The 12,562-nt window shown below is 43.7% G+C and overlaps 1 protein-coding gene across 7 annotated transcripts in view; it reads right to left on the bottom strand.

Annotated features, from left to right (window-relative positions):
• The window catches only part of IKZF4 (IKAROS family zinc finger 4), a 71,706-nt gene that overhangs the window by 28,802 nt on the left and 30,342 nt on the right, over positions 1-12,562 (bottom strand). For 6 of the 7 annotated variants that reach the window (XM_079965491.1, XM_079965490.1, XM_079965492.1 and 3 more), the window contains exons 3-4: positions 6,025-6,129; positions 580-840 (exon numbers count right to left, since the gene is read on the bottom strand). In XM_079965491.1, coding sequence (XP_079821617.1) covers positions 580-840; positions 6,025-6,129 — 366 coding nt within the window. Of the gene's footprint in view, positions 1-579; positions 841-6,024; positions 6,130-11,272; positions 11,419-12,562 lie in introns of all 7 variants that reach the window. The other variant, XM_079965494.1, reaches the window with a different exon arrangement.

Raw genomic sequence — 12,562 nt, 5'->3', positions numbered from 1 at the left:
TCCCTCGGCCTGAAAGTGAGATGAGCACCACAACCCCATATTCATCTTTGACTGGGCTTAACTGTCCAGGGGTCCTTTACTTTTTTTTAACCTAAGTGGACAGTTCCATTGGGGCAAGGATTTCTCATTGTGCAACAGAACTATCTCCCCCTCTGCTCCCCCCCACCACTTTCTAAATCCATTCTGGGGAATCCTCCAGCTCTCTGGAAAAGGAGAGGGAGGAAGTCCCATTCTGCTAGTGCCAATCCTTGTGTTAGCACAATTATTTCATTTAACACTGTCCCCCTAAGTCCTCCATGGAGCTGTTCAGGAGCAAGCATGAGTGCTTCCAGCTCATGCATCTTGCAGAAAACCATGGTTTAGCATGACACGTGGATGTGTGAAGTACTCTGAATGCACCTGGATTGATCTAAAACCCAGTCTTGTAAGGAAAGAGCTATAAAGCAGTTCAGAGCCTTATTAGGCTAAAGAGCCTGAGCGTGACACATAGAACTTTTAGACCATTGAGACTTAAAGCACTATACAAGTGCAAAGCTCATGCATCAGCCCTTACGGTTACCAGCAGCCATGCCTGCTCACCGGTGTGGCTGCGCTTGTGCACCATCAGTACGTTCGGGCCAATGCACACCATCCCACAGATATCACATTTCAGCTTGCCATTGGGTAGCCGGATGCCGCCAGGGGAATGTGGCTCCTGCCCTGTCCCGTCACAGTAGCCGAGTGGCTCAGAGAGAGAATCCTCCACAATCACGCTGTCCTCTTTTTCAATGAGCCGGTCGTCATGCGACAGCAGCCGGCTTGATTCTTCATCACTGTACATTTCCACCTTGATAGAATTTGCTACGGAGGGAAAAGATGTAAAAACAAAAAAAAACAAAGCACGTACAGGTTTATGACAAGTATTTGTAAACAGTTAACTTTTTTAAAAAAAAAGTTGTTATGGTCCAGGAGAGTGAAAAGAGACTTCTAAAAAATAACCATCAATAATTATTAATAGATCCTACTAGCATCTAAGGCCAGGTGCTTGGGGAACATGATAGAAATTTCTAAAATTATGTATGATGTGTGTGTGGGGGGGGATTTATCCTTTCCCACTATTTTAGATCACCCCTTGACACTGATCAGGAGCAAATTCAGCACAAACCAATGGAGTATTTATTCAGAAAGTGCATCATCAACTTATGGGATTCAGTGTTACAAGAGAGGCAGTGTGGTGTAACGGTTAGAGTGTGGAACTAGGACCTGGGAGAGCAGGGTTCAAATTCCCGCTCGGCCATGAAGCTCATTGGGTGGCCTTGGACCAGTCACTATCTCTTACCCTAGCCCACCTCACAGAGTTGTTGTCAGGATGAAATGGGGAAGAGGAGAACCATGTGCACTACCCTGAGCTTCTTGGAAGAGAAATGTGACATATAAACGTAATAAATAATATAAATAAGCCATTAGTTTAGAAGGAACTTTAAAAAGGGATTAGACAAATTCATGGAGGCCAGGGCTATAAATGAGCATTAATCACATCAGCTAAGTGAACTACTATGATTACTTTTTAAACTGCCAGTTGGTGTGGGGCAACAGTAGGGTTCTTCTTATGTTCTAGAGCAGGCATCCCCAGACTCAGCGCTCCAGATGTTTTGGGACTACAATTCCCATCATCCCTGACCACTGGTCCTGTTAGCTAGGGATGATGGGAGTTGTAGTCCCAAAACATCCAGAGGGCTGACTTTGGGGATGCCTGTTGTAGAGTATCAAAAGGTGTAAAAATCAAATACAATCCCCAGTGCTCCAAATAATGTAGCGCTCATCACATGGGGGAGGGGAGCAGGCCTCTCCTCCTCCACTAGATCCCCGGCCAGGTAGAAAGGATGTTCCACTCTGAAAATACAGGCAAGAAAACAGTCTGAAGAGCAGCCTTCTAAGACTCAGGGATTTTTCTGCCAGCAGCCTGCAAGAATGTTGTGGCAGCTTTTCTATAGACAGTAGGTCAAGAGTCCTAAACCCAGGGTCTGGTTTCCAAAAGGTTCAGTTAAGAATGCGCAAGAAACCGGGATGCTATGACATTAGCAAGAAGAGCTCTTTGCTGGGGGAACACAGAGCCGGCCTGTAAATCCAACCACATCAGCTGGTGTAACAATGGACGCTCGTCCCATTTCAAGGTGCAAAAATGGGCAATCAAATATTTAAAATCTGGCCCTTTCCAAGCCAGAGACAGGGCAAGTTCGCAACTTGGAAAGCAGGGAGCATCTAGCGCAGGGCTTTCCCCTAAAGCAGCTAATGGAATCTAAAGCTTGAAAAACGAGGACTTCCTGTTTCGACCGACGGACACATGGAGCAGCCTCTGCCGCAGAAGGAATGCTGTTTGCGAGGCCTTGCTGAATAAACACTCCTGAACCTTTGGTCCATGGCCAGGTTACATCATTCCAAGGAGTGTACTGAAAAGAAGGACTCTCATATATGAATCTCCTCCCAATTCCTAAGTCCCACTGCGTTCTCTTCCAAGCAGCATTCCGCTGCAATGGGAAAACAGGAGGAAGCTGCCTTATACCAGTTCAGTCCATTGGTCCATGTAGCTCAGTATTGTCCACCATAACTTGCACACGCTTGCTGCACATGCATCAGGACCACCTATTAATACAGCGGAAAGTGGAGAGCCTAAAAATGAAAAGGGAAGCTGAAACCTTACCCCTCCCTTGTTCTGTTTTTTGCTTCAGGTAATTTTCTCCCAATCCAGCTTGAGACTAGGCTGGGAGCAAAATGCCCATAACAGCAAAGCATAGGCAGATAAAGGGAGGGAGAAGGTTCACTTCTCTCACCTGTGTATCCTTCTTTTCTTAAAATTAAAAAGCCCAGCACCACCTGCTCCGTATATAAACACAGCAGGCACGTGAACAAAGGTGCTCCAATCATATTTGGTTTGCCCCCTGCAAAGGATGGCACTTTTAGCTATGCTCATGTGTTTTGGGATAAGGAAACAATATGAACCGCCTTCCCCAAACTGACGCCCTTCAGATGTTTTGGACTCCAACCTGCATCAATCCTAATCAGCATATCCCCACAGCATGATGGAAGTTGAAGTCCAAAACATACGGAGGGTGCCAGGTTGGGGAAGGCTATATGGCTGATATAATCCCTTCAGACTCTCCATGAAATGTCACCTAGATTTTTTTCACATGAAGGGCTGAATAAAGATAATAGTTTGAGTTTCCTCACCTGAAGCTTTATTTTATTAAATTTTTTTCCTAAGTAACTCTTTAATAAGGCACACACAATTACCATTCTTTAAATAATATTAGTGATTGTTATCCTAATATAAAATGGGCGGGGGGAGAGAGAATGGAATGCCCTGCTTGGCAGAATGGTTGACTGGGGGAGGGCCTTGAACACAAGCATATTTGTCAGAAGGATGCACTACAACATTTAGTTGCAAGTACCATTTTGTCATGTTCTGGGCAAGTACCATTTGAAATTTGCTCCAGCAAAGGCTGGAAGCAGACTGAGGCTTTTTAAGCCTGTCTCCAGATGACTTCCACTGGGCTTCATCCCCCTCACCTGAAGCTTTCTAAGTTTATATATTGTAACATCATGAATGGAAATCGTTAATTATACAGCTGTTGACTAAGGAATTATTATTATTATAAGTGACATTAATTATGATTATGGAACACAGTGATGTAAGATCGGAAATGCACCCAAACCATGATGGGGGGAGCCGATTTTAACGAAAATGTATTAATTGGAAGTTGACTGGCACTTTGAGAATTGAATAATTTGGGAATTAATTGTTATTGTTATAATTTGGCTATTATTGGAAGTACAGTGGTACCTCGGGATGCAAACAGGATCCGTTCTGGAGCCCCATTCGCATCCTGAATAGAACGTAAGACGCGTCTGCACGTGCGCGGGTCGCATTTTGCCGCTTCCGCACATGTGCGTGATGTCATTTCGAGCGTCTGCCCATGCGGCGAAACCCAGACGTAACATGCTCCGTTACATCTGGGTTGCCGCAGAGCGCAACCCAAAAGTGCTCAGCCTGAAGTACATTCAACCCGAGGCATGACTGTATATTGGAAAACTAATTTTAAAAATGTTAAAAAAGAAAAGAAATGGCACCTAGAATTAAGGCGGCAGTTACCATGTTCATTCTTAAAGAGTGTTTGATTTGTGGCATTCCACAGAGCGTTGGAATAGTTAAGAATGTAGGTCATTGCCCGCATCTCTGCTTTTTCCTCCCTTATCTAGTTGCCACCTATTCATGCTATACAAACTGAAGGTAGCAACTTAAAGGCCTTGTACACACAGCTATGGCTGGCAGCCATGGCAGGAGGCTAGTGCAGAGAATTTACCTGTGCTTCTAGAATATCTCAGCATTAATTACATTAATAGAAGCCAGCTTACTTAGGTTAGGCATACACTCCTGTTTATACATCTTGGAGATCCAGCTGCAAGCCGACACCTCTGTGCGCAAATGTGAAGTGAAAACCTGCTTGCTGTGGCAGGAGCTGCTTCGGTATATTGATGCTGGTTGAACTTTGATGTTTTTTGCTCCCCTGGGGATGAGTGTTTCTTTTTCTCTTTCCCCCACAGCAAATGGAGGGCTGGCTTTTGTTCTGCAACTTTCCTTACAGAAGGAAGGCAGAGTCTGGTTGGGTTGGCAAAACAGGTTATGTAATATTTCTGCTCCACTGGGGCATGAGCTTGCTGGCTGAACCAGCTGTGAAATCAAGACCGATCAGAAGCAACGGTATCAGGCAGCGTCTCCCTTTTAAAGGGGAAGATACTCATTTCCTATTTGTTCAAACCATACGCTGGGTTCTCCTCCTGTTACACTGACAAGTGTGATGATGCTTTTCCAGGGGATCAACTAAATTTTAACGCAGCGGACGTGTTAACATGGACATTTGAACGTTCCTTTCTAAATGACTAAAACTGGATTTAATTGTTGGTTTTTATAAGCCAACTGTAATCGGTTTTATAAACCAACTGGACTGTAATATAAACCACCCATGATTTCAGATAAAGAATTAAGAGGATGTTATAGCTATCTAACAGGACGCGAGTGGCGCTGTGGTCTAAACCACAGAGCCTAGGACTTGCTGATCAGAAGATCAGCGGTTCGAATCCCCACGACGGGGTGAGCTCCCATTGCTTGGTCCCTGCTCCTGCCAACCTAGCAGTTTGAAAGCACGTCAAAGTGCAAGTAGATAAAGAGGTACCGCTCTGGCGGGAAGGTAAACGGCATTTCCGTGCGCTGCTCTGGTTCATCAGAAGCGGCTTAGTCATGCTGGCCACATCACCCAGAAGCTGTACGCCGGCTCCCTCGGCCAATAAAGCGAGATGAGCGCCGCAACGCCAGAGTCGGTTACAACTGGACCTAATGGTCAGGGGTCCCTCTACCTTTACCATATAGCTGTCTAACACAAAGTGGTGTTATCAGGTGAGAGACAATAGTCAGAAGTCAAGTCTGAGAACACTAATCTTTCCCATACATTAACTCTGCAACATGGTGGTCATACTTTTCAGCAAAATTCTCAAAAAAGAAAAAAAGGAAAGCCCAGTTGATAATTTCAGCAGGAAATGCTGGTGGTTGCAGAATATGCCAAATTAGAATGCATCAATGCAAACAAATCTTTTTCCAACACCATCTGAATATAGAGTCCTCTCCAGCATCTCCAACTCTTTGCTCACGTGATCTAGCACCACTGGTGCTTTCCCAGCAACCACAATTTCCAGTCATTCACTCACTATGAGAGGAAATGCCTTCTTTGTCGATAAATGTGTCAGGAGCCAAACAGTGACTTTCAAATCTCTCAAACTAAAAATCTGAGCAGGAGAGAATACTAGGCAGAAAGTTCAGATAATCCAAGGCTGCTGTATAAAAGCTCATCCAAAAGGTAAATTCTTCGCTGATGTGATTATCTTTGTGCAGACCTTTTTGGAGGATTTCAAAGGTGGTCTCTGCCTTGATCACAGCTTGGGCCCAACACCTTTTGGATGTAAACTACGGGAATCAGAAAATGACATACTTACCACTAAGGGAGCGGCTTGGGGAGGAATGTTGGCTGTTTGGTGTGCTCACAGTAGGGCCCACAATCGTGGAGGTGAACTCCTTTTCCAAAGAGGAATCTCCACTACCTTTGGGGAACAAAAAGAAGCAGAGAGCACAGGTAAGCCTTGTTTCAAGAAACCAAGAAATATTTTTCCTGTGCTTAGGACTGAAGATGAGCACAGAGGAAAGGAAACTCTCCTGATGGGTTCGAGTAAGGCCTAGATTTCGAGTAAGGCCTACAAAATCTGAATGAAAAAAATTCCACTGGTGCTCTGACTGAATGAAAACCTAGCAGGAGGAATCCCAACAAATCCTAACCATGTATATAATAAGTGCCCTGTTCTTGCACCGTATAGTTTATGATGATCAGATGATTATCAGCGTAGACCCAGATACAGTGAACATCCGACCAGCATTTCAGAAGAGAGATGTCAGATACTGATAGAACCAGCTCTATTACATACATAAAGCAGCCTTCTTGTATTTATAAGACTGAATTCATAAATGTTTTCAGAATGATGATACTGGTTTAACATGTATAACATGCATTGTCAAAATAAGCCTGCAGCTTCTAAGCTACCCGAATGCTTGTAACCAATATATGCAGCAGTGCTTGGGAATCATCAAATAAGTGCAAAAATCTCATTACATGGCGATTACAGGATAAAGGGATCCCCATTTAAAATTTGAATCATCTTAAATAAAAGCCAGGATATACGTGGCTTTGTTGTTGTGCAAATAATGCGCAATATGAATACAGAAATGTGTCAAACAGAAGAGTTTCAACATGAAGTCTCATGGAATAGCTGATATATATATATATATATGAATGATTGCGGAATCCAGGCTCAAGATAACAATACAAATCAGTGAACTGATTTCAAATACATTCTTCATGTATGGATTTCTGTGTTGTTTGCTCTTGCCTCCAAGAGGAAGAAAGCATGCACCAAAAGCACTTGTTTAGTTCGTTCTCTTTATCTATTTATGGGGAAGAACATGAGTCGGTTGCATATAAAGATCTTATTAATGGTTTATTAGCTACAGTGTACATGGAAGTCATGCAACACTAGGGAGTTCGCAGCATCTTGCCATTTATTTATTTTTAAGAGTCTGACAGCTTGCCCTTTTAGAGAAGCTAACCCAACTAAATGATCCAAATGTGCACTCTTCTTGTTGTTTTTTAGTGTGCAGTTTCCATTTCTTACATTAATAAGAACCCATCCTCCCTATGCCCACCTCATTTATTATTTTGGAAAGAGTGTGGGTTGTCTTCAACAACAGTCATGCTCTAAGTAGGACCAATGGAATTTATGGACATGGCTAAGTTTGGTCCATTCATTTCAACAGGTCTTCTCTGAGAAGAATTTCATTGGATTCAACCCAATCTTACTTAAGAGAGGAATTCAACTAAGTTTTACTCAGAGTAGACCCACTGCAATTAATGGGCTTAACTTAGTCATGTTTATTAATTTCAGTGGGTCAACTGCTTGCACTGACACAACAATCTCCTTAGTGCTATTTTATATTCCACCCATTATCCCATAAAAAATAATTCATTGTACACTGTACAGTGGTACCTCGGGTTAAGTACTTAATTCGTTCCGGAGGTCCGTTCTTAACCTGAAACTGTACTTAACCTGAAGACCACTTTAGCTAATGGGGCCTCCTGCTGGTGCCGTGCTGCCGGAGCACGATTTCTGTTCTCATCCTGAAGCAAAGTTCTTAACCTGAAGCACTATTTCTGGGTTAGCGGAGTCTGTAACCTGAAGCGTATGTAACCTGAGGTACCACTGTATACTGAAAACACAACCTATCAATAAAAAAACCTACTTGTTTAGTGACTTAACATGACTAAAGAGGGACAGAATCACTAAACAAGATACACCAGTGCACTTTACACACCCATATTAAATATTTGGACTGGTGTATGTGCCTGCAGCTCCACCAATTTAAAGGAGTAAAGTGTGCTTAACCTAAAGACTCAATTTAAGATGGGGCATGATCATCTTTATGTTTTATAATAAAGCCAAATGAAGGCAAGGGACGATGTTGCTCCTTTTGGATACAACATTCCAGGCTTGCTATAGGATTGCAGCCTACCTCCTTTTGCATGCATTGGGGGGGACCCACTTAAATAAACTTTGTTCATTTAAACTAAATAAACCAGGATAACTAACTACGCCAAAGCTAACATAAAATGGGAGACCCAATGTTTGTTGCCGACTTGCTAAGGAATCTCCAGCCTGTCGGTGTGTCATTAGACCCAGTGTAGGTCCCAATTTGGCCCACAAAGCCATTTTCTCCAAACCACATCTACCTTCCTCCATACTTGATATCTTATGTGGGGCAGAGAAGGGTACGGTTCCAAAGGAATAATCTCGAAACGACTGGGAGCTTCAAGGGAACCCTGGACTGGTCTTTTCCAAGCAGGGCTTGCTGATCTGGTGGAGTCCCATATTGCCTATTTGTCGCTAATTAGCAGCTAATTAAAGCAAGCCCTTTTGAAGCTGTCCCAGGAGGTCATAATGATGCCAGGAGGTTGACAGGTAGGTAGCGCTGCCCACCTGTCAAAGTTGGCCCACAGGTGTGCATGCGGGAAGGATTTAGCTTGCCAGCCACGTTCAGTTCCCCACCCCTGTGCTAAACTGCAGTTTAGCAATCCAGGATAATTACAACTTAACCAGTCCATTGTAGAAAGCAGCAGGGAAGCAGAGCAGAAACCATGGAATGCTAATTGACGGTAGCTTGGTAAACTGCATTTATCACTGCTGAAGGTTTTTGAAGAGACTGGAAGGAATATCTTGGGCTTAAATCTCACCGATGTGACAAAATCTGTCTCAGTTCTACTATTTCAGAATGCAGGTGGGGGCTCACAGGAGTCCATGCTCCTCCATATGAGAAAATCCCTGTGCACGGGAAAGAAGCGTTACAGCTGTCAAGACAGGAGGTTACTAGAGTATACAGAAGTGTAGCCAGGCTGAACAGCAGCAGCTGACAAACCAGGCAAAGCTGGAAATTGGCACTCCTTGCCACTTGATGCCACTGGGGCCTTGTGTAGCAATGGTGGCCATTGAATGTCTGCTATCTCCTTGCACGCTGCAACTTAAGACCGTGGGTTGTATCCAATGTAGCGTGAAGTTAAAGAAACTTAGCAATGAACCTGTTCCATTAGTGGGTTATCTTGCACGAGAGGTTCCAAAAAACGAACAGCTTGGATTTCTAAGCCCAATTTGTACACCTGTGCTAGTGCGAGCTCTTGCGCAATCGTTACATCGGCGGACCTGCTACGTGGGTTTACCCCTAATATACAACACAAACCTAGACAGCATCTTAAAAAGCAGAGACATCACCTTGCCAACAAAGGTCCGTATAGTAAAAGCTATGGTTCTCCCAGTAGTGATGTATGGAAGTGAGAGCTGGACCATAAAGAAGGCTGATCGCCGAAGAATTGATGCTTTTGAATTATGGTGCTGGAGGAGACTCTTGAGAGTCCCATGGACTGCAAGCAAATCAAACCTCTCCATTCTTAAGGAAATCAGTCCTGAGTGCTCACTGGAAGGACAGATCCTGAAGCTGAGGCTCTAATACTTTGGCCACCTCATGAGAAGAGAAGACTCCCTGGAAAAGACCCTGATATTGGAAAAGATGGAGGGCACAAGGAGAAGGGAACGACAGAGAACGAGATGGTTGGACAGTGTTCTCAAAGCTACCAACATGAGTTTGACCAAACTGCGGGAGGCAGTGGAAGACAGGAGTGCCTGGCGTGCTCTCGTCCATGGGGTCACGAAGAGTCGGACACGACTAAACGACTAAACAACAACAACAAATGCAACACTGGAAAACAGACCTCTGCTTTCACAAGGAAACTTGCACGAGCGGACTAACAGCTCTGGATACAACCCTTTGACTTAAAATACAGACTCAAGCCATTACTTAAACATCAGCCAAGCTCTTCCCTCTAGCCTGGTGAAGGGTTCTGTGGAACCTGAAAGTTTGCTCAGTACAAAGGTATTGTCTCCTAATGTTGGCTTTTTTTTTCTTACGGGTCAACATGAGTACTTTTGCTTTTCTATTTATTCAGATGAAAATAAGAACAACTTCCCTGTTGTTCATTGGCACTGCATTTAGAGAAGCAGGATCAGTACAGGCAGCATAATGACTGCAATGAAAATACTGCAGCAAAGCCAGCCCCCTGAACGTCTTTTCTGCAAGACACTCTCCCCTCACCCCAATTCCTGTTTAGTGCCCCCGTTGTTTGGAGGCACTCTTATCTACTTAGGAAAAAAGCAAGTTCTAAAAGACAGGAAGCATGTCTGGAGACATTCTCATCAGAGAGGCTTTAGTACAGAGACAGGTGATTTTCTTCAGAGTTTGAATGCTAGCTGCTGTTCTCATGCCCACATAGCTTAGCACATTCCAGGATCTGCCAAGATAAAGGAAACAAACTGTTCTGACCAGGTGAAGTCAAATTTAACACAGGCACAGCATGCAAGGCTGGTGCCTTGTGATCATTTTATCTTTAACGAAAAGTTGTTGCTTTCTTCTCCCAGGTGGGCCCCAAGGCCAAGACTTTCTGGGTCCTGAAAAAAGGAATTTCACCCTTTCCCTTAAGGCTGTCATTCCTCAGGTGGTAAACAGGAGAGTCTACATCATAGTAAGCCTATCTCTGCAAGTGCCTAGAAGCAGCCACACACCCCTCAATATGGATATTAATCGTTTAATTAGAAGTTAGCCGTGATACGGCTAAGCAAAATAGGCACCAGCAGCAAACAGTTTGCAGCGGAGCACATTTAAGCAGCAATGACTCGAACCAAGGATTTCTTCTGCTCCTTGCCAGAACACATAGAGAATTATGGCCCTGACCCCTTCCCTAGGCTTTTACTAAATAGCAGAGGGTGGAGGAAGAAAAAAGGGGGGTCTCTTTAACAGCCTTGTCCGCTGCTTTTATAACACATACTACATTTATCTTTCCCCTTTGGTTGCTCATCCCTAAACGATGGCCTGCAGTTGCATTTCTGATTTCGAACAGACTCTATCCCCCACCCCACCCCCTGACACAGACGATGAAGGAATTCTAGAAATCAATTTACTTGCATTGAAAGTCAGCCACTTCCTGCACTGTTCTGCATGGCATCAGACACACCCCAAATGGCGCCAAGTGTAAATGAAAACAGAAAAGAGCATGGAGTTATTTCACACGGCCACCCCGCTCCCCATTTAACTTACATTATTCTAGCTCGCTGAAGATACCCTGGAGTGTTATCACAGCCAACTCCTTGGAAACAGCACAGGAATACAGACTGTGTGTGTGTGTGGCTGCATCTCGGCAGTAGGGTGAACTCAGCCACTCACCTTCCAGGAAGAAGAGATTCCTGGAAGTGAGAGAAACGGCCGTCATTTTACAGTCAAGCAGCACAGTTAGAGCAGGAATCCATACGGCTGCAGTGTCCCCTTTTCGCTGAGATTCTGGCTTGCTCCTCTGAACGCTTTATATGCCTTGCCTCTGAAAACGGAGCCATCAGCTTACAAGCGGACATCCCTTTAGTGATGGGTTTTTTTAATAAAAAAAACAACCCCACATTGCCCGGGCTAGACAGAGCAAGGAAGTCCGTGGAAAAAACATCGCAGTTGTTGCCTAACCCCCATCACTTTGGCAACAGAATGAATGTTTCACAGTTGCTCTGGAAAGATAAGAGCTGCCACCGAAAGAGCCTTTAACACTCCAGAAAGTGGCAGGAGAAACTGTATAAGTACAATGAAACACTCCACTGCATTCAACAGAATATATATATATATATTTCTATTAAGGTGTGCTGCACATTGTACACAATTGACTCATTCTTTCACAGTAAAGTAGCCATGTTTCTTTGGCTAACCAGTTTTCTCTTGGCCAAATAGCTAGATCAAAACCATTAGGTACGGGATCAGCGCAAACAGCATACTTCATTTAAACGTTACTTGGGTAAATTGAAGAGCCAAAGGAGAGAGAGAAAAAATCTACTGAATGTGTGGAGTGGGGAATAAAGAAAATGTTTCCCTGCTCTTTCGAATACCTTGAGGAGATAAAGTAAAATCTTGAGGGAAGCTTTCCCGTTGTCACTGGGCTCATCACAAATCTAGTTCATTATTCTTTTTTAAATCCCTACCCCATAGTTTTTTCCCATTCCGTCTTTTCCGCTAAGAGTTTAATCACTTCATGGAAACATGTTTTTTTGTTTTTGATTAGGAGTATAAATGCAAGCTACTGCTATCTTCTGATTAAAATTATGCACTTAGCTGTTGTATTTCTATCACGCCCACTTAAAAAAATCAGGAGAAAGAAGTGCATGTTACAGGAGCTTTAGCCGACTTCTGCAGAGTTAATTTCCATAATAAAAATAATAGTTCTAAAGGGGGAAAAAAAGCAAATGTCTAAATTTTAAATTATGCATATGTGTCCTAGCAGGCATTCATCGCCTCCTGCATGCAAGTGATAGAAAAAGCAAATGCCTTCAAGAAGGCGCCTACCACCCATGG

Source organism: Podarcis cretensis (assembly GCF_951804945.1).
Source record: "Podarcis cretensis genome assembly, chromosome: 2".
NCBI classification, from domain to species: domain Eukaryota; kingdom Metazoa; phylum Chordata; class Lepidosauria; order Squamata; family Lacertidae; genus Podarcis; species Podarcis cretensis.
The sequence above is the reverse complement of the archived record's forward strand: the minus strand, read 5'-3'. Positions and strand labels throughout refer to the sequence as shown.